The sequence below is a fragment of the Schistocerca cancellata genome, chromosome 1, assembly GCF_023864275.1.
Source record: "Schistocerca cancellata isolate TAMUIC-IGC-003103 chromosome 1, iqSchCanc2.1, whole genome shotgun sequence".
NCBI classification, from domain to species: Eukaryota; Metazoa; Arthropoda; class Insecta; order Orthoptera; family Acrididae; genus Schistocerca; species Schistocerca cancellata.
In genome coordinates, this window is record NC_064626.1 from 593,273,665 (window position 1) to 593,296,287 (window position 22,623).

General features: G+C 43.1%; 1 protein-coding gene across 1 annotated transcript in view; it reads left to right on the forward strand.

The window, feature by feature from the left end:
* Positions 1-21,230, forward strand: part of LOC126088493 (fatty-acid amide hydrolase 2-A-like) — a 250,432-nt gene extending 229,202 nt beyond the window's left edge. Inside the window, exon 11 of the mRNA XM_049906673.1 lies at positions 18,148-21,230. Coding sequence (XP_049762630.1) covers positions 18,148-18,333 — 186 coding nt within the window. The 3' untranslated portion in view covers positions 18,334-21,230. The remainder of the gene's footprint in view (positions 1-18,147) is intronic.
* The last annotated feature ends 1,393 nt before the right edge of the window (positions 21,231-22,623 follow it).

Below are 22,623 nucleotides of genomic sequence, written 5' to 3' on the forward strand. Positions count from 1 at the left end.
GAGCGGAAGACGGCCTAACGGTGTGCGGGACCGTAGCCCAGCTTCATGGAGACGGTTGCGAATGGTCCTCGCCGATACCCCAGGAGCAACAGTGTCCCTAATTTGCTGGGAAGTGGCGGTGCGGTCCCCTACGGCACTGCGTAGGATCCTACGGTCTTGGCGTGCATCCGTGCGTCGCTGCGGTCCGGTCCCAAGTCGACGGGCACGTGCACCTTCCGCCGACCACTGGCGACAACATCGATGTACTGTGGAGACCTCACGCCCCACGTGTTGAGCAATTCGGCGGTACGTCCACCCGGCCTCCCGCATGCCCACTATACGCCCTCGCTCAAAGTCCGTCAACTGCACATACGGTTCACGTCCACGCTGTCGCGGCATGCTACCAGTGTTAAAGACTGCGATGGAGCTCCGTATGCCACGGCAAACTGGCTGACACTGACGGCGGCGGTGCACAAATGCTGCGCAGCTAGCGCCATTCGACGGCCAACACCGAGGTTCCTGGTGTGTCCGCTGTGCCGTGCGTGTGATCATTGCTTGTACAGCCCTCTCGCAGTGTCCGGAGCAAGTATGGTGGGTCTGACACACCGGTGTCAATGTGTTCTTTTTTCCATTTCCAGGAGTGTAAATAGTTGCCACTATTAAGGTTCCAACCCTCGTAGTTTCTCACTGTCGATTTTGCGATCCGGTGAAACATGAGTTCTCCGAGCGTCATTTGCTTTACTCGAATGTTACGTTTGGATCAGTTGCTCCACAACACAATGAAATGAGCATATCAGTACTTTCGTAACAGTTTTAATAAAGACACTGTAAGATTCCTTATGGATGTCGGTGAAATTGTAAAGAGGAGGAGAGGTTATATACCATTCGAAATTGTTTTATTACACCCACTTGTATAACACGCGTTGTAGGAAAAAGTACAAAGTGATCAACTGTGGAAGATTACCGTATTCCGTATTTTTGTAGACTTCGAATAGGTAGGAAACTTCCGTCTAAGTGAAGACACGTTATTTTTCTGAGCATAAAATTAACAAATAGTCACCAGCCATTGTTTTCATACGAGAGCCTTTGCAACTAACAGAGAGAGTGGGTATAGCAGTTTAGAAAGTAGCCCGTTATACTGTTAATAGGGTTGCTGCCAATCAGCTCTAATTCAGGAGACATATAAATTTATTTCATAAAGATAAAATATGTTACTCTTTAGTTAGATGAAATACTTTCCTGGTCAGTCGAATACTACTTCTTCTCCTTATAAAATCACTTAATCCGCACTATACAACATTTTAAATATCAAGTGGAACACGACAACACAATGAATGGCACGAATACTGATTGTGGTAGCTGAAATCCAGCAGCCAAATGCTCATTTCCGGAATCGGTATTGAAGTGTCTACATGACCAAACGGGAGAGATATCGGGAAAAGCGGTTTCGAGAGCCTTTGTTAACGTATTGATTGTATAGGCTGAACCCGAACTGCATCGACACAATTTTGGAGGTTCTTCAAGAATATTCCTATGTGTATTTTGGTGTAGCGGACCCTTGTCTACGGTATCTCTTAATGATGTAATTATGTTTTATTCATTTGTTACCACAATTACCTTTGCTTCTGTGGAAATAGTTTTCACAACAATGAAAAAGCCTATAACAAGTTGTCACCAAAACGTTCAACATAAAGCACAAACTAAAGCAACAACTCTGTGATGCGAAATATTGTGATGTGGTTGCGGTCGCTGCAGGAAAAGCTCAGGACAGTCTTGTTGTGCTGCTCTTCCGTTGCATTCAGTGAACACATACGAATAGTGCACATGAGCACCTATCCATATCGGTCTATATCGCTATTTACGTGCGATTAACACTGCTGGAGCAACAGCAAGTATCTCAGGTGAATTTAAAAAAAAAAAGAAAGAAAAGAAAAACTAAACTCCTCCCGAACAGGCCATGAAGGCCCAACGTATGCAAGCTAACATCCAAAAGATGTTCGAGCTCACATGCGGTTCCTCTTCGTGGAAATATCTTAGCTCAAACTCATCTAGGTGTTAAACCGCACGTGTCGCATTACACGCCTTAAATTAGACACTTATAACCCTTTGGTTAACTTGTCTGGCTGATGGCAAGTTTGCGAAATTGTATGAAACAAAGTTAATGTAACATATAATAACAGTAATAATGATACCGGGAACTAAATGAACGACCCATAAATGATGTAGGCCACACAGTTGCAGTTTGGTTAGAATAATGTTCATTCAGAAAAAAAACTAATAGCGAAAGTGGTCGCATTTAGAATTACTATTACATTCGAGCACATATCCATTTGACACAGTTCGATCATCACAATCTCATCGCGTAATACGAGTTATCTACGCGAAAAGTTACGAGTTCACACCAGGCGCGCGGCTGCTCACCGCTCAGAGACTATGTCCCGCGATACCACACAACGCGAAATTTTCTAAGTCGTTTCACTCCACCGACAATCGGCTTTTGCGTCTCAATCCGAATTGTACCCTTTGGTGTCTCCATCCGAACTGTCCCCGTTGGTGTCTCGACCACAATTGTACTCTTTGGTGTCTAGACCAGAACTGCCTTCTGCCCGTCTCCGAGCGCGTTTCCCGCGCGCCCAACATCTTCGCTAAACTGACTAGGGCAGTTCCTTTTCCTGAAGTCGTACATCTGATTGGCTACAGCTTATTCTACATTATTTTACATTTTAACATGTTTAAATAATCAAAGCTTGACCACTTTCACGTTCTAAATAAAGTAATAATAATATCCATTACATAAAAAACGTTAAATTCTTTTACATAAATCAATACAATTTCCTTCTTAGCTTTGAGTTCCACCAATGTTGAGTTGCACCAATGTGATTTCTGATAAATAAATAAAGAACAAAAGTAACTATTATGCACTGAACTCTTCAGAAAATATTCTATTACCTAATGATTCAATAAGGTGTCACGCTGTCATCTTTCATTGTGTTTTGTGTGGAGGAAATGATGATCTGATGCTTAACTACAAATACTGATGGTTTAAATTTACTATATATTTTAAACAAATAAAGCTACAGCGTTGATATTTACAACATTTGTCATTTTAATGATGCGCTTCTATATGAAATGTCGATCGTTAAGAGCGACCAAAGCGTTCAGATTTTAGCATTGAGATATTTGTTACAAAACTTGTTACTTTCACTTCAACAGTAAATCCTAAAGTATTATAGATATGATCAATATTCAGGTTTTATTGGGTTCACCATGAAATTTTATGAATTATGGTAGATTAAAATTCCCTGCACTACTACAGAATTAAATAGTTTTCATAAATGTTTCTCTTTATGGCCGATCTTAGGTCCGCCACATTTAACACTGCTACGTCTCCCTGGCCACAATCGCCTTCTACTGGGTTTCCCTATGACGTAGGTTCTCGTCTGACTCACTCGCACACTACAGCGCAATAGACGCCTGACAATTTCCCAATCTCGTGGCGAATCTGCGCACGGTCTACATCTACATCTGTATCTACATTTATACTCCGCAAGCCACCCAACGGAGTGTGGCGGAGGGCATTTTACGTGCCACTGTCATTACCTCCGTTTCCTGTTCCAGCCACGTATGGTTCGCAGGAAGAACGACTGCCGGAAAGCCTCCGTGCGCGCTCGAATCTCTCTAATTTTACATTCGTGTTCTCCTCGGGAGGTATAAGTAGGCGGAAGCAATATATTCGATACCTCATCCAGAAACGCACCCTCTCGAAACCTGGACAGCAAGCTACACCGCGATGCAGAGCGCCTCTCCTGGACGACAGGGTTCGTTTCACAGTTCCTGAAGGCCGCATCTTTCGGCCATATACTTAAATGAGAGCTAAATGCTCGTTAACTCACACGGTACTGACCGGCCGCCGTGTCATACTCAGCACATAGGCGACACTGGATGCGGATATGGAGGGGTATGTAGTCAGCACACCGTTCTCCCGGCCCTATGTCAGTTTCCGAGACCGGAGCCGCTACTTCTCAACCAGGTAGCTCCTCAGTTTGCTGCACAAGGCCTGAGTGCAACCCGCTTGCCAACAGTCCTCTGCAGACCGGATGGTCACCCATCCAAGTGCTAGCCCAGCCTGACAGCGCTTAACTTCGGTGATCTGTCGGGAACCGGTGTTACCACTGCGGCAAGGCCGTTGGCATCTCAAGTAAATGGTAGAAATATATTTCCAAACAAGAAACACAGCATATACCGTCGATATTTTATTTGCACTGCTGTGCTGATATTTTCTGCGTAATAGATAAATGAGCATAAGCAATTTAAAGAATTAAATTACTGTGGAACCACCAGTCCGTTGTACCAACGCACTTGGAAAGTATTCCTGACTAAACTCTGAAATTACAACTCGTATAATGCTCTCTGGTTTGCAGCCGAATGAGTTCGTCAACGTTTCTATGAATGTCACTCATATGATCCTCTGGTGAATTATCGAAAGTAGCAGGTGGATGGTGCGGCTATCGGGTTTCTCCTCATATCAAATAAGCAATCTATTCATGCAACATTCTGAGGAAAGTGGTATAGAGACCGCACGCCTCAAACCCGAACACTTCTGTATTATACGTGGATGATACCTTCATTGTGTGGCCACTTGGCAGGGATGCCGTGAATTTCTTGAACACATCGTCATCATCCATGAGAACATACAATTCACCATGGAAGTAGAGAAATGCGACTGCATCCCGTTTCTTGACATGTAGAGACGGAAGAAGCAAAACGGCACGTTCGGTCTCTCTGTATGCAGGAAACCGACAACAGGCAGCTCAGACTTGCATGCGTGCAGCTGCCACCACCCAGGCAAAGGCAGGACTACTTTGAGAACCGCTCGTCCACAGGGATCGGGCCATAACCCATCAATAAAGCCTGTCTACCGAACTGCGACACGCGAGGGAAGACTTCCAGAGGAAAGGCTAGTGACACACAGATTAATAACCGCAGCTCCGAAATAACACAGGACCAGGACAAGCGATAATCGTTTCTCCCTTGTGATGCTAAAACCATCTTCCAACTATCGCGAAAGAGTAAAGATCTTGTTCGCTCGCCAAGGATCCACTGGGAATGCATATGCCGGACGTCTACAGCATTCAATGTGAGTTTGAGCTGCGACACATCGGACAAACCCAATGCTGCGTTTAGCAGCGCTGCTTGAAATTCACCAGATATATTCGCCTTGGGTAGGAAGCCAAAAGCTTGTGAGAAAGCCGTACGTTTGATTTTGAACGGCGAAGAGTGCTGTGCAAGGCGAGTGGATTTTGGGACGGCATAATGAAGGGAGTCATCAAAATTAGGACTCATGATCACCTCGTGAACAAAGGTGGTGGCTTTCAAATGAGCTCTGCTTGGGATTCGTTACTGGCCATAATATAGTGCGATCGCTCCCAGCCTAGAGGCATGACGGCGCGCGAGGTGATGGCTGACTCACTACACCGGGACTCGAGCCCATTCCCTCCCACTCCTCGCCCATCCACACTCATACCCTTCCTGTGGCAGGGGGAGGGGCCAGCCCAGAGCGCTGCATCGCCTATATAAACAGCACCAACATACCGTCACGAAGGCACAGTGCACACATCGAACAAGTAGATTGTATACTCATAAATACCGGGTGATCAAAAAGTCAGTATAAATTTGTAAACTTAATAAACCACGGAATAATGTAGATAGGGAGGTAAAAATTGACACATATGCTTGGAATTACATGGGGTTTTATTAGAACCAAATAAAAAACAAAGTATTGCTAGACGCATGAAAGATCTCTTGCGCGCGTCGTTTGGTGATGATCGTGTGCTCAGCCGCCACTTTCGTCATGCTTGGCCTCCCAGGTCCCCAGACCTCAGTCCGTGCGATTATTGGCTTTGAGGTTACCTGAAGTTGCAAGTGTATCGTGATCGACCGACATTTCTAGGGATGCTGAAAGACAACATCCGACGCCAATGCCTTACCATAACTCCGCACATGCTTTACAGTGCTGTTCACAATATTATTCCTCGACTACAGCTATTGTTGAGGAATGATGGTGGACATATTGAGCATTTCCTGTAAAGAACATCATCTTTGCTTTGTCTTACTTTGTTAGGCTAATTATTGCTATTCTGATCAGATGAAGCGCCATCTGTCGGACATTTTTTGAACGTTTGTATTTTTTTGGTTCTAGTAAAACCCCATGTCATTCCAAGCATGTGTGTCAATTTGTACCTCTCTATCTACATTATTCCGTGATTTATTCAGTTTTCAAATTTATACTGACGTTTTGATCACCCGGTACTTTTCACAAACACGTTTCATCTTTTCTGAGACATATTGTATCACAGTTAGATTTAAAATAGTCGCCATCTCCTGGTTCTGATCCTAGTTTTCAGGAGGTTTCACATGGTTGGAAGGCATATGCCAGAATGGTAATCCCCTCCCATTTATTCCCAATCGGGAACACCACTGCCGCTCTAGCAATGGCAAATGGCTCTGAGCACTATGGGACTTAACTTCTAAGGTCATCAGTCCCCTAGAACTTAGAACTACTTAAACCTAACTAACCTAAGGACATCACACACATCCATGCCCGAGGCAGGATTCGAACCTGCGACCGTAGCGGTCACGCGGTTCCAGACTGTAGCGCCTTTAACCGCTTGGCCACACCGGCCGGCCCGCTCTAGCAGTTCGCTTGGAATTGGACTGAACCCTCCCCGATTCAGTACTCTAACATTCCTCTCTGCCTGTAGAATGGAGTGTATTAAAAAAAGTCTTCCCGATATTTCGCTAGAAGATGAGAGTGAAATCATCGAAAAGTCGCGACATTTTTATGAACGGATTTGGCTGGAAACTCGAGAGCTTTATATTAGTTCAGCTGCCAAGGAAGACAACGAGATCTCCCAGATTGTTGATGGTGTCAGATCTCACCCTCTAAAATGAATAAGTGGGTCCACTTATGAACTTTCGGTTTCTTCTCTTCGTAAAGAAATGCTTGACAACGAAATAAATTCAGAAGAGCTGGCAATTAGCCATAGTAATTCCTGTATTTAAGACGTCAGAATACGAAACACTGTGAGAATTCTAGGGACATACTTTTACTCAACACTGGATGTAAAATATTTTCAGAAGTAATAACACAATACCTCCCAATAATTTCAGAAAACGTCTTGTTTAGAAAATATCTCGCTTTGGGAAGGGCGTGTCATGTTTATACAACATTTCATCAGAGAAATAAATGAAAAACATGTAGAATTTAACAGAGAAATATATCTGTCACTTTTTAATTGCAAATGTTTTTGACAGTTTGACAATGTAGACGGGCGAACGTTGTAGGAAATATTAAGCAGGAGAGGCACTACTTACTAAGAATAGTCCATGAACCAACATACCAAAATTGCAATTGTTGATAAAGACTGTTAAATTAATAAAAAATGCAGGATGACGGCAGTGATGTAGTTTAGCTCCGATACTTCTTAATATGTATGTTGATGTTATGCTGAGGTACTGGCTAAAAGAAATAGTTTTACGCTATCTTTACCCATCGTAATATATAAAGACAACACTCTTTGCTGATGACCAACTTCCTATAGTTGAGAGCGAGGAGTCCCTTCAAAAGCCATTTATAAATTAAACATAATTGCCAAAGGCGATAATTTAAAAACATGGGTCCAAAAAACCAGAGGTCATGTCTTGCAAAGCTCGAGGCTCAGTCCCAAGAACAGTTGTAATAAACGAACAGAAAATAGAGAGACTAAATGAATTCAGCTTCTTGGGAAATACTATCTCCTTCAGAATCTAAAAAAACATATCGAAAAAACTGAAACATTTACTTGTATTAATGGGGCAGATACGGAACACTGAATAAAAAGATGAGGAATGAGACCATAGTAATGTTTTACAAAACACTGGAAATACCATCTATACTTTATGACAGTGAGAGTTAGATAATAAGAGCTGGAAATCGAAAAGCTGCGGAAATGAGGTTTTTAAGAAGTACAGCTGACAGAGACTAGGACTTAAAACCATAAATTAACTGATCCAGGAGTATAGAAAGATTATTCAGAAATTTCGTTACAGGAATTAATGCAAACAGAATGTCTAAATAAATAATACACCTTCCACCGACAGGGATGAGATCAATAGGTAGACCAAGAAAGATATGAAAAGATCAAATAGTAAGACAATAGAGGCATTCAGCAAGATAATGTAGCAAGCAAATGTCTTACCAAAAAAAATGGTTCAAATGGCTCTGAGCACTATGGGACTTAACATCTGTGGTCATCAGTCCCCTAGAACTCAGAACTACTTAAACCTAACTAACCTAAGGACATCACACACATCCACATGCCCGAGGCAGGACCTGTGACCGTAGCGGTCACGCGGTTCCAGACTGAAGCGCCTAGAACCGCACGGCCACACCGACCGGCTACGTCTAAGTGTCGGGAAGTCTTTTGTGAAGGTATTCGTAGGGAATATAGCTTTGTACTGAAGTGAAATGTGGACGATAAACACACTTGAAGAAAGTAGAAGAAGGGTCTGGCTGCCTGTAGCATTCTTCTAGGCCAGTGATTCCCAACATGGGCCAATTACCCCCGGAGGGGCAAAATGAAACTTAACGAGGGGTAAAAACAAAACAGTGCGACTGCGTTTCTTCCACAAAACTTAACTAATTCTAAGAAATCATTACAGCAATCACTATTTTGTACGGCTGTATCACTGATTACATAACTTACCAATAATTTCGATTTTCTTTTTAAAAAGTATGAGTACTAACATTAACACATGGAACAACAGAGTGTAGCGGCAGCCGCCGAGCCGAGAGGACGTGCAGCAGAGCAGCAGCAGCACTTGTGTGATAAACTGTAAATTAATTTAGTCTCTGCTTTTTGTTCACGTGCTTCTGCAAAGAAGTGAATTGTGCCTGTGTATTTTACTGTGTAGACTAGTGATTAGAAAATTAATCGTAGCTTTTTTTGCGTAAGTGTTGAGAATATCCTTGTGTAGAGCGGCTTTCTAGTGTAAATTTTCTGTGTAGTGAAAGTTATTTCTGTTTGATAGCTTGCTGTCTCAGAGTTCAGAGAGAAATCTGCACATCAACTTTCAGTGTTACCTTCTTCTCCTTTGGTATATTTTCAAACTCAGTAGCGCCATTCGAAACTTATATGTATTTTATACAGAGTACGATATGGCTAGGGACTGTGCTTGTTGTGAGCGGACACAAGAAGAGTTGGCTGCTGTCCGTAAACAGCTGGAGGCTGCGTTGGCTTCCGTCGGCAAGCTTCTGGATAATGCTCGAAGTTGCGGTGATGTCGGGGCGCCCGTGACGAAACCTGCGACATCTTTGGTGTCACTGGAATCCCCTGGTGGCCCAGAGGTCAGTGCGGCTTCCGATACGCAACATCTGACCCGTCCGTCCTCACTCCAGAGTGATGGGTCCGCGTGTCGCTGGGTGGAAGGAGAGAGAGGGAGCAGGCTGTAAGGCTGGTTCTCTACGTCTTAGCAACAGGTACGAGGTGCTTCCCCGTGTTAATGGTAACTCTGAGCCAGCACGGGATGCCTCTCCCGTTAGATCAGCGGTCGTTTTTCCTGCCCAGTCCGGACAAGTACAGAGGGTGGGTATGCTAGTCATTGGGAGCTCCAATGTTAGGCGGGTGATGGAGCACCTCATGGAGATAGCAGGCAAGGCGAGAAAGAATTCCAGTGTGCATTCGGTATGTTTGTCGGGAGGTCTCATCCGTGATGTGGAGGAGGCCCTGCCGGCGGCTTTCGAGCGCACTGGCTGCAACCGGCTGCATGTAGTGGCACATGTCGGCACGAATGATGCCTGCCGCTTGGGTTCTGAGGTCACCCTCGGCTCCTTTCGGCGGCTCACTGATTTGGTGAAGGCAACTAGCAACGCACTCGGGTTGCAGGCTAAGCTGTCTATTTGTAGCATCGTACCCAGGGTTGATCGCGGTCCTCTGGTTTGGAGCAGAGTGGAAGGTCTAAATCAGAGGCTCAGGCGGTTCTGCGATGGTGGCGGATGCGAATTTCTCGACCTCCGCTATTGGGTGCAGAATTGTAGGGTTCCCCTTAATAGGTCAGGCGTGCACTACACGCAGAATGCGGTTATTAGGGTAGCGGAGTACGTGTGGGTGCACATGGGACTTTTTTAGGTTAGAGGACCCCTTCCTTGGGATCAAAGACAATTTGCCTATTAAATGAGCCACAGCGACCCCAGAGAATCTCGGTCTTCGTAGATCAGAGACAGAAAAGATTAATATGATTTTAGTAAACTGCAAGAGCATCACAGAAGATGTCCCACAATTAATATCGCTTATTGAAGGTTATAATGCGCAGATAGTATTGGGAACAGAAAGCTGGTTGAGCCAGACGACAGTGACAATGAAATCCTAAGTTCAGACTGGAACGTTTATCGTAAGGATAGGTTAGTCGCCAATGGTGGCGACGTGTTTATTGCAGTAAAAAATTCGATAAAATTTTGCAAGGTTATCACGGATTCCGAATGTGAATTAATCTGGGTGAAATTGAGTATCAAAGAAAGGCCAAAACTGGTGATCGGATACTTTTATACAGGGAGTTACAAAAAGGTACGGCCAAACTTTCAGCAAACATTCCTCACACACAAATAAAGAAAAGATGTTATGTGGACATGTGTCCGGAAACGCTTAATTTCCATGTTAGAGCTCATTTTAGTTTCGTCAGTATGTACTGTACTTCCTCGATTCACCGCCAGTTGGCCCAATTGAAGGAAGGTAATGCTGCAATTGTGCAAGCACGTCATCAACACAGATTTTCTGTGAAGGTTTGGGCAGGCATTGTTGGTGATGTCTTGATTGGACCCCATGTTCTTCCACCTACGCTCAATGGAGCACGTTATCATGATTTCATACGTGATACTCTACCTGTGCTGCTAGAACATGTGACTTTACAAGTACGACACAGCATGTGGTTCATGCGCGATGGAGCTCCTGCACATTTCAGTCGAAGTGTTCGTACGCTTCACAACAACAGATTCGGTGACCGATGGATTGGTAGAGGCGGACCAATTCCATGGCCTTCACGCTCTCCTGACCTCAACCCTCTTGACTTTCATTTATGGGGGCATTTGAAACCTCTTGTCTACGCCATCCCCGGTACCAAATGTAGAAACTCTTCGTGCTCGTGTGCCTCGTGATGACTGGGTGTTGTGTGATGTCCTTAGGTTAGTTAGGTTTAAGTAGTTCTAAATTCTAGGGGACTGATGACCATAGATGTTAAGTCCCATAGTGCTCAGAGCCATTTGAACCATTTGAATCTTCGTGCTCGTATTGTGGACGGCTGTGATACAATACGCCATTCTCCAGGGCTGCATCAGCGCATCAGGGATTCCATGCGACGGAGGCTGGATGCATGTATCCTCGCTAACGGAGGACATTTTGAACATTTCCTGTAACAAAGTGTTTGAAGTCACGCTGGTACGTTCTGTTGCTGTGTGTTTCCATTCCATGATTAATGTGATTTGAAGAGAAGTAATAAAATGAGCTCTAACATGGAAATTAAGCGTTTCCGGACACATGTCCACATAACATATTTTCTTTCTCTGTGAGTGAGGAATGTTTCCTGAAAGTTTGGCCGTACCTTTTTGTAACACCCTGTAGACTACCTGGGTCAAGATCTGTAGTTGTCTTCAGACAGAGCTTGCAGAATATCATTAGTAATTTTCCTGATCATGCCGTTGTAATAGGGGATGACTTCAACTTGCCAGGTATAGATTTGGAGCGTTATGCCATGAAAATTGGTGCCAGAGACAGGGATTCGTATGGCATTGTTCTGGGTGTCCTGTCCGAAAATTACCTAGATCAGATAGTTAGAGAACCAACTCGTGAGGGTAACGTTTACACCTCCTGGTAAGTAACAAATCTGGACTTACCGAATCAGTTAACGTAGAGGAAGGTATCAGTGATCATAAGGCAGTGACAGCATCTATAACGACGGGTCCTACAAGGAATAAGAAAGGTAGGAAGATATATTTGCTCAGAAAGGCTGACAGGATACAAATTTCAGAAATCTCAGCAGTCAGCATCAAATATTCGTTGATGAGGACGAAGATGTGGAGAACAAATGGAAAAAATTCAAAGGCATTATTCAATATGCCCTAGACAAGTATGTTCCGAGTAAGGTTTTCAGGGATGGGAAAGATCCACCGTGGTTTAATAGCCGTATTAGAAAAGCGCTACTAAGCAAAGAGCACTTCATCTCAGATTCAAGAAAAGTAATAACCTAGCTGATAAATAAAAGCTGAACGGTGCGAAAATGAGCGTAAGGGAAGCAACGAGAGAAGCGTTCAATGATTTTGAAAGTAAAACGTTGTCAACCGACCTGACTAAAAACCCTAAGAGATTTTGGTCGTATGTAAAATCAGTAAGTGGATCAAAATCATCTACTCATTCTCTCAGCGACCATACCGGCACCCAAAAGGGAGATAACAGAGAGAAGGCCGAAATACTGAATTCGGTCTTCCGAAGTTGTTTCACCGCGGAGTATGGTAACATTGTCCCTCCTTTCAATCGTCGCGCGAACGTCAAACTGACAGATTTTGAGAAAACTGATCGCAGAATTGAAAAGCAGCTACAATCACTTATCTGGAAATTTGGCCCGCCGATGTGGCCGAGCGGTTCTAGGCGCTTCAGTCTGGAACCGCGCGACCGCTATGGTCGCAGGTTCGAATCCTGCCTCGAGCATGGATATGTGTGATGCCCTTAGGTTAGTTAGGTTTAAGTAGTTCTAAGTTCTAGGGGAAATGAGACCTCAGATGTTAAGTCCCATAGTGCTCAGAGCCATTTGAACCATTTGGAAATTTGTGGTAAGGTCTTATGGGACCAAATTGCTGAGGCCACCGGCCCCTAAGCTTACGCATTACTTAATCTTCCTTAAACTAACTTACGCTAAGGACAACATGCACACCCATGCCCGAGGGAGGACTCGACCCTCCGACGGAGGGAGCCGCGTGGAACGTGACAAGGCGCCCAAGACCGCGCGGCTATCCCGCGCGGCTCAATCGCTTAGTAGTGGAAAGGCTACAGGACCAGATGAGATACCTATAAGATTCTATAAAGATTATGCGAAATAACTTGATTCCTTTCTAGCAGTAATTTGTCGTAGATCGCTTGACCAACGAAAGGTACCTAACGACTGGAGAAAAGCTCAGGTTATTCCCGATTTTAGGAAAGGCGTAAAACAGATCCACACAATTATTGACGTACGTATATCGTTACGCCAGTCTGTTGTAGAATTACGCTACATGTTTTATGCTCAAGAGTTACGACATTTTTGGAAAATGAACATCTCCTCCATAAAAATCTACATGGATTCCGCAAACAGAGATCCTGCGAAGCTCAGCTCGCTCTGTTCCTCCATGAGATCCACAGCGCAGTGGACAACGGCGCTCAGGTTGATGCCGTGTTCCTTGACTTCAGTAAGGCATTTGACACCGTCCTGCTTTGCCCTTTAATGAAAAAAATACGAGCTTACGGAATATCGGAGCAGGGCTGCGATTGGATTCAAGACTTTCTTGCAGATAGAACTCAACACGTCACTCTTAACGGAACTAAATCGACAGATGTAAAGGTAATATCCAGAGTACCACAGGGAAGTGTGATAGGACCGTTTTTGTTGTTCACAATATAGATAAATGATGTAGTAGAAAGCGTCGGATGCTCTTTAAGGCTATTCGCAGATGGTGCAGTTGTTTGTACCAAAGTAGCAATACCAGAAGGTAGTAAGAATTTGCAGTACGACCTGTAGAGAATTGATGAATAGTGCAGATTCTGGCAGTTGACCCTGAACGTAAATAAATGTAACATATTGCGCATACATAGGTAAAGAAATCCACTACTGTACAGCTACACTATTTATGACAAACATCTAGAGACAGCGTCTACTGTAAAATATCTAGGCGTAACTATCCAGAGCGACCTCAAATGGAATAAACATACAAAACAGACAGTGGGAAAAGCAGACACCAGACTCAGATTCACCGGAAGAATCTTAAGGAAATGTAACTCATCCACGAAAGAAATGGCTTATAAGACGCTTGTTCGCCCGATTCTTGAGTATTGTTCACCTATCTGGAATCCCTATCAGGTAGGACTGATAGAGGAGACAGAGAAGATTCAACGAAGAGCAGCGCGTTTCGTCGCGGGATCGTTTAGCTGGCAAGAGAGCGTTACGGGTATACTAAAAAATTCCAGTGGAAGACGTTACAAGAGAGACGTTGTGCATCACGGGGAGATTTACTATTGAAATTTCGGTGCACCACTTTTCAGGAGGAATTAGACATTAGACACACATCTCGCGTATTGACCACGAGGAGAAAATTCGAGAAATTAGAGACTATACAGAGGCTTACCTACAATCATTCTTCCCATGCACTATTCGCGAGTGGAACAGGGTTGGTGGGATCAGACAGTGGTACCGAAAGTACCCTCCACCACACACCATTAGGTGGCTTGCGGAGTATGATGTAGATGTAGATGTGGAGGTTACTGCTTGTGAAACAAATGTATGAACATCTTCTTCCTCACAAAGTCTACACATTATACACATGCTTTGTACTTTGTACCATGCATCTCTGGCAGTAAAACTGAGACATAAAAATCTGATTTTAAATATCCCACGAAATTGTTGTTCCAAGCTCTAGATGTTTCCCACAATGGATCAGAAATTGCTTAATTATTCACTTTGCAACAAATAAACAAACCGGTGGCGCAACACGATAATAGTTACGTGATGACTATTAGATTGCCATAGGGCATACCCATTATTATTATTATTATTATTATTATTATTAGTGGCAGGTGTCATACACAAAGCAAAGACAGCCTGAAGTCTTCCAGAATGACGTACCATAAGGGAAAAAATTCTGCTATGGGTACATTTTTTGTATTATAAACTCTGTTTTTTGTAAGTTACTAAAACGTATTAACCACACAGCGATTCGTGAAAGAAAACTACATTATATCTTATACGATTATCACAATGTATTATTAGAAAGCGTACACAGTGTCATGTCATGAAAGCCGTTGGACAAAGTGATATGTCTCATCTGGAAACGTCTCATGTCATCGGCACAAAAGTGTGGTTTATCGAACTATAGATAGGCTATCATATGCATATTGCTTGCTTTATTTAATATAACAGATATTTACATGCCATCAATGTGTACTTGCTTAACAGGTTACCAGTTTCATTACTCTTGGCCAACTCAAATGGCAGTTTCCTTACATCATTCAGTGTAATTCCAAATAGCCTGAATTCAAGGTCTTTAATGTGCTTTAAAAGCTTAATTTCTAACTCTGTTACAAACGTTTTCTGGAACTGGCCTAAACCTTTATCAGTTTCTAGAACTACTAATTCCAAACTTGTACTCTGCTTAAAGTAGCTTGAGGAACGCCAAACATTTTTGAGGCAAGCTGCCAGCCCATTTGTTTGTTATTAAAAGAATCCATAGCCTTCTGCATGCTCACTGAATCACATTTGTAGCGATTACTTACTGAGAAAGAAAGATTCCACTTTTACTGAACATGCTCTGAATGAATGTCGTTCATATGATATGAACTGTGATATTCTCCATAGAGGAACTAAAGGCACAAAACTAGCATTACTCGAAATTCTGGCCATTAATAAACACCAAAGAATCCTGACCTGGCCCTGAACGACCAAGCATAGTTCCGTTACTCATCCTTACTAAAGTAGCAGCAGCCAATCATTTTTCTCTCATCATTAATTAATAACTGTTCCACACTCACGCTCCATAGACTTCTTCCCACAGCCCCCCCTCTCCCGTCCTGCTTTTTTATTTGAATATACTGTAATATAAGATTTATTTTTTCGGAATCTCTTTGGGTATATGTTTGTGTTTTGTCTCGATATAGTCATAAAATGTTACATATCTTTGTACAACAATATCTGTACAGCTATGAACTCTCGATGAAGTTGTGTGGACTGTGTATTTAGAATTAAGTTATCTGACGACGTCCTAAGAAGCCGAAAGACGGCTTATAACGAACTATAAAGTAAATATTATCGTAGAACATTAATACAGTGTATTCAATTTTTTAATACATCTATGTTCCTCCAAGAACCCACGGGATATTTCATAAATGAAATAGCAATAATAATAATGATAGTTAACTACTTGTTATATTGACATAAACAGAAACGACTGGAGAACAGGAAGCGTAAACTGTGGTTGTGACATACCTATGTCATTTTACGCATAGTTGAAACATTCCGTGTACAACATGTGGATCTACATACCAGAAATATGCTTAAAATGCTTGTGAAGGAAGTGTTTCCTCACCTTCTGTGAAAAAAAGTGTCGTAAATCAATTAAACCAGGTGAAGTATGCCACAGAAGAACAATTGTCACACTTCTGAAATCCGATGTGTAGGGATTCTTCAGATAACACGTAAGCGTCTAAGGAAACGATCTCGCCGTTTTCTGGTGTAACAGTCACCAGCATAAGAGCCGATAGCGGTGGCCGAGCGGTTCTAGGCGCTTCAAAAATGGCTCGGAGCACTATGCGACTTAACTTCTGAGGTCATCAGTCGCCTAGAACTTAGAACTAATTAAACCTAACTAACCTAAGGACATCATACACATCCATGCCCGAGGAAGGATTCGAACCTGCGACCGTAGCGGTCGCTCGGTTCCAGACTGTAGCGCCTAGAACCGCACGGCCACTCCGGCCGGCTAGGCGCTTCAGTCCGGAACCGCGATGCTGCTACTGTCGCAGGTTCGAGTCCTGCCTCTAGCATGGACGTGTGTGATGTCCTTAGGTTAGTTAAGTTTACGTAGTTCTAAGTCTAGTGACTGATGACCTCAGATATTAAGTCTCATAGCACTTAGAGCCATTTGAACCATTTGTCACCAGCATAATAATAAACGTCGTAGCATAAACTGCTGCCTCTTGTGGCAGTAACAAGAAACACAAGATATGTCATTTTACCAGGCTACGTCGTTTTAGAATACTTTTGCCTGTAGTGCACATATTTCAGCTTGACTGGTTTTAAATGTAACTACAAGGTGTTGATGGAACAAGTGTTGCTAGGGAGAGGAGTGGTACTGAGGAAGCATGCTTTGTAGTAAGCGTCTAACCCAAATGTTGACAATTAGCTTTCTTTTCTGTAAAGGAGTTGTATGTAGCACTCACAATGCACTAAAAATAGTTTCGTCCTTCTATAATAATGATTTTTACAAATCAATAATTCCGATTTCTCACTGACTCATTAGTTCGTGGTTTAAGAAAACATTTACAAACACTAAATATCATTTATACGAATGCATGCTCTCGCGGCGATATCCATTAATAAAATATTCTGGGATTTCAAGCTGTGTCAAGTGGTTAACTGCCCAAGAGCTTTCGGCAGATATTTCGTCTGCCATTGTCAAGTGGTTGACTGTCACTGGGATGCTGCTGTCCTGCGGGTATAGCTGCGCCATTGCCGGTGACGTCATTGGTGCTCATTCCCGCAAGATATATGGTAATCTCTTGGTGGGGTGACCGCAGCGCCCATTTCAGCTCCCCAATCACAGGATACCAGGCAGTACGGCACCAGTGATGTCACTCGCGACGGCGCAGCTATGTAAGCACGGCAGCGCCATTCAGACGACAGCCTCTTGACAGTGGCAGAGATCACTGCCCGGAGCTCGTAGGCAGTTAGCCACGTGACGCTGCTTGAAAATATTTTATTAATGGATATCGCTTGTGTTTCGAGATTTAAAAACAAATGTCTTCAACAAAATTCTTAGTTAGACACTAAAGTTGATGAATGTGGGGAAGGGGAGAGGGGAGGAACTTGCTAACATCTTATTGCCGGCCGGGGTGGCCGAGCGGTTCTAGGCTCTACAGTCTGGAACCGTGCGACCGCTACGGTCGCAGGTTCGGATCCTGCCTCGGGCATGGATGTGTGTGATGTCCTTAGGTTAGTTAGGTTTAAGTAGTTCTAAGTTCTAGGCGACTGATGACCTCAGAAGTTAAGTCCCACAGTGCTCAGAGCCATTTTTTTAACGTCTTATTACATTCAGGTGTAATGGATTCAGAAAGGTTGGGAAGCACTGTATCGAGGGCCTCCGCATAACTGCAACTCTACGTGACTGTGTTACTTGCTCAGGTGGTGGCGGCGCCGAACCAGGACCGTCTGTGCTTCGCGGTGGCTCGCGAGTTGGAGGCGGGGCTTGGGGGTTGGCAGCCGCCAGCGCCCCACACTGGCGCTGCCGCCGCCCCCACCACCGCCGCCGGCGACGCCGCCTCCGCAACCGCCCGTGCCGCCGCCACCGTCATCCCAATCGGCTCTTAGCCCCGCCGTCCGCCCTCGAACTGCCTCGACTGAACCACCAAGGAGCAACGCTGGCCATCGTCACTCACCTCTGGCTGTGCTAACCTTCCAGCTGCCACCGCGCCATCATAATGCGTCAAAAGAGTCGGTGCTAGCGTGTCTTCCTGTTCTTACAAGCAATAGTTTGAAAATTATCAACGGTTTTCTCCGTTTTTTATCGCAACTGATTGCGTTTTCAAAGGACTACAGACTTAATAAGCTCTCTTTCAGAGATGGCTTAGCGTAACGAAATACCTACTCAGCATCAAACGCTATGAAATTTAGCGTTGCATTCGGGTGGCTTATTTGATTATGTGACTGACAATAATCTCTTGTGAAATTTCGAGAAACTACTACTCATGAATTCACAGTTATCCTGTTGGGAGCAATACGTGTGTTCTTTCTGCATCCTTCGTTCTTCCGTCTTATGTATTGGCTATACAGGTACGAATGTTACTCCTGTTTTACTGAGGAAAATAATCTTACACGATGACTTACGATGCCCGCCCTTGCCTTCGAGGCCGCCAAAGTGTAGCACTGTGGCAGCGCTCGACTTACAGACAACCGGTTTGAGTTTTGATTCACCAGTTTGTGGCCAGGGGACGTGGTGGAGGAGTAGTTATAAACATCAGAGTTAACATCAATGTCCTCAGTTCAAGTTCCACATCTTCTCGGACTGCCACATACGAGGGATAATAGTTTTTTATACTAATACGTCTGTCGAATGGAAACTAAAGTCAGCAGTCCTCTGACATTTTTGGAAGTAATAATTACGCTCGTCATCAACTACAAAAATTTGACCCTCCACCTTATTTACACTACTCACGGCCACCTATACGAAATAGTTACGCAATTCGCAAGGTTGAGAAAGCGAATAAAGGAAACCTTTCAAGTTTAGGTGGCTCCGTTTCTTGGGTACTCCACAGCCAATAATTCTACACATTTAGTTTTATCTTCTGACGATTTTAATTTAACAGATTATGACAATATGAAAATTTGTTACGTCCAAACAACTCAAACATCGACAAACCTGTCTTAATGACAAATGTTACCGAAACCGCTTTCAAAGGGCAGTTGCGTCTATTACAGTGATAATATTGTTTATTTCACTGATGTTATTATTACGTTACTGTGTAATTTGCACTATTCGAACGTACAGGTAACTCGTACGATAGTCTATTCGCAAAACACGAAGGTCAACAAAGAGAGGGAGGGGCAGATGAACGAAGGGAGTAATCACAATGTCAAGAAGGTAAAGTCATTTTTCTGCCTGCAGATATTCAAGATAACTGCACTTTACACACAATTGTAACTGCTCCGATTGCCAATGATGTGCTTGCTGTATAAATGAAGTTGTCAAAATTTCGAAATCGCTTTTCCGGAACAACTTTAACTTGGTCAACCTGTACCACAACATCCTTCAGAAATTCAGAGAACAAGACCGATTAGACTCCTGAAATCTACATCTACATCTACATTTCTACATTTATACTCCGCAAGCCACCCAACGGTGTGTGGCGGAGGGCACTTTACGTGCCACTGTCATTACCTCCCTTTCCTGTTCAAGTCGCGAATGGTTCGCGGGAAGAACGACTGCCGGAAAGCCTCCGTGCGCGCTCGAATCTCTCTAATTTTACATTCGTGATCTCCTCGGGAGGTATAAGTAGGGGGAAGCAATATATTCGAGACCTCATCCAGAAACGCATCCTCTCGAAACCTGGACAGCAAGCTACACCGCGATGCAGAGCGCCTCTCTTGCAGAGTCTGCCACTTGAGTTTGCTAAACAGCTCCGTAACGCTATCACGCTTACTAAATAACCCTGTGACGAAACGCGCCGCTCTTCTTTGGATCTTCTCTATCTCCTCCGTCAACCCGAGCTGGTACGGATCCCACACTGATGAGCAATACTAAAGTATAGGTCGAACGAGTTTTTTGTAAGCCACCTCCTTTGTTGATGGACTACATTTTCTAAGGACTCTCCCAATGAATCTCAACCTGGTACCATCCTTACCAACAATTAATTTTATATGATCATTCCACTTCAAATCGTTCCGCACGCATACTCCCAGATATTTTACAGAAGTGACTGCTACCAGTGTTTGTTCCGCTATCATATAATCATACAAGCGGACATAATTTTTACAGGTTTAAAACTAAATGAAATATTTACCATGAAACGAAATAAAGTTCAACTCCCAAGTATGAAAGATTACGCTCCAGTACTTTGTGATCGCAGCTACAGTTCTGAAACTAACAGAATGCCCAGGGGCTAGTGAACGCCAGTTTTTTTTCGTGACTTCACTGGTGCAACAAAGTTTTTTGTCTTTACCAAAAGTTTCATAGCATCTATCTGCTTCGTTAGACGTAAATCCTTTTATTTTGTTGTCGCTTTTGAATTACTAACTGTAGATAACTGTTCTTTTGAAGATACTTTACATATTACTGAACACTATACTTTCCGTACATTTTGTATGCACTCTGTACTACAGCACCATGACTGATTAAGATTAAGAAACTGATGACCATCTAATATAAAAGTCACTAATTGGCCTTCCAGACAGAAGATCTCTGACACGACGTGAAAACAGTAACAAGCAGAGGAGTTGTGTGCTGCATGGAAACGTATGCAGTGCACTAGACATTGAAAACAAGTGTACCCTTAAAATTGTGCGCTCTCGATTTTCACTACTGATGCTGCAGTTGTGATATTGTGAATGAACAGAAAACTAGCATAGAATACTGAAGTGTAAAATGTTAGCTGTAAACAAACAATGGGTCTATGTGTATCTGTAATTATGTACTAGATTATAGGAACTTCAACGATCTGTAAAAATCTGATGTAAATGTAAAAAGTAGTAAATATCGAGATATACTTTTATTACTGTTCTCAAATCTTATTCATAGCCTCTCAAAGTCAAAGCAAATAATCTCCTGACGGAAAAGAATGACAAGGCGTTTACCACGTAAGTACAGTCGTGCTCAAAAGTATCCGAACGACCTGATTTGCATTTTGCCTGATCCGCATGCAACCCACATAACGCAGGTGTCTAGCAGATCCTCTAATCGCATCTCAGTACAGTCGTTTGACTATTGAAAATGGTTCCAACAAGTCACCACTAGAAAACACTGCTCTGTATCGCAATAACTCAAGATGTTAAGTAATACCGAGATACTACAAATATCAGGGAACCCCTTATCACAGATAAGACTGTCCTTAAGGCTTGTAAGCTCACATTAATGACAATAAATGATATATCTGAAATGTTACCACTCTCATTATTACGTCAGATAGGTAATGCACGTAGTAAGTTCGTCGTATCCATGATTTCCTCTTCAAAGTAACATACCGTACCTATAATTTAACACAAAATGACATAAAAAATTCAAGTTATTCACGAGCAGCTAGTTGAGAATATGTATGAACTTCAAATGACACGACGAACCGTCGTGTTCTGCATATGGATTCAAACCCAGGTCATGCAGGCTAAGCAGAGGTATCGTGACTGACGTAAACTAATAGTCATTCCTGACTAGGCATACAGAGAGTGATATACCTCAGTTTTAGACAGTATCAGTTAGCAAATATCAACTTTAAATTACATAACGTAAACATTTTTAACGGACGCGAATTACTACCCAGCATCTATTGTCCTTGCTAACGAACTACGAGATATGTTGAACATTGCTTTTTCACAAGTAACTTCCTTGAAATGCCATGAGGTAAAGCTTTGTGTTGGACAGGGATTCGAACCCAGAACCTAATCAGATTGTTATCGAAGCACAATCAACTGTGACATATCGGATTTTCTTGGCAGTAGCTAGATGTTTTAACTGAAATGACGAGACGAAATATTAATTTTTCCCTTCCCAGGATTCCAACCTGTCGCCTATCGCTGTAATATTCTAGAGAAAACGAACGTTAAATATGAGTTTGTTACACCAGCAGCGCCATGTGAGCATGTCTGAACTAGAAATAATATGACGAAGAGTTCAATGCTGACTGGGAATCGAACCCCACATATATCGTTGTTGACTGCACACAAAGAGACGTCAGCTACCGAATTTTTCTCCACCAGCAGCTCGGAATAAGATCCTTGAACTTACTGTGATCTCGCAAATAGTTCTCTGTCTCATTTGAAGTCAAAAACGTCAGACATCGTTAGTGAAAATACATTAAAAATCAAAATTTTTGTCCACCAGCAGATAGGTGTTCTCATGGTAGAGCTTGATAATACATAATGAAAACTTTAGTGCCGGGCCAGGATTCGAAC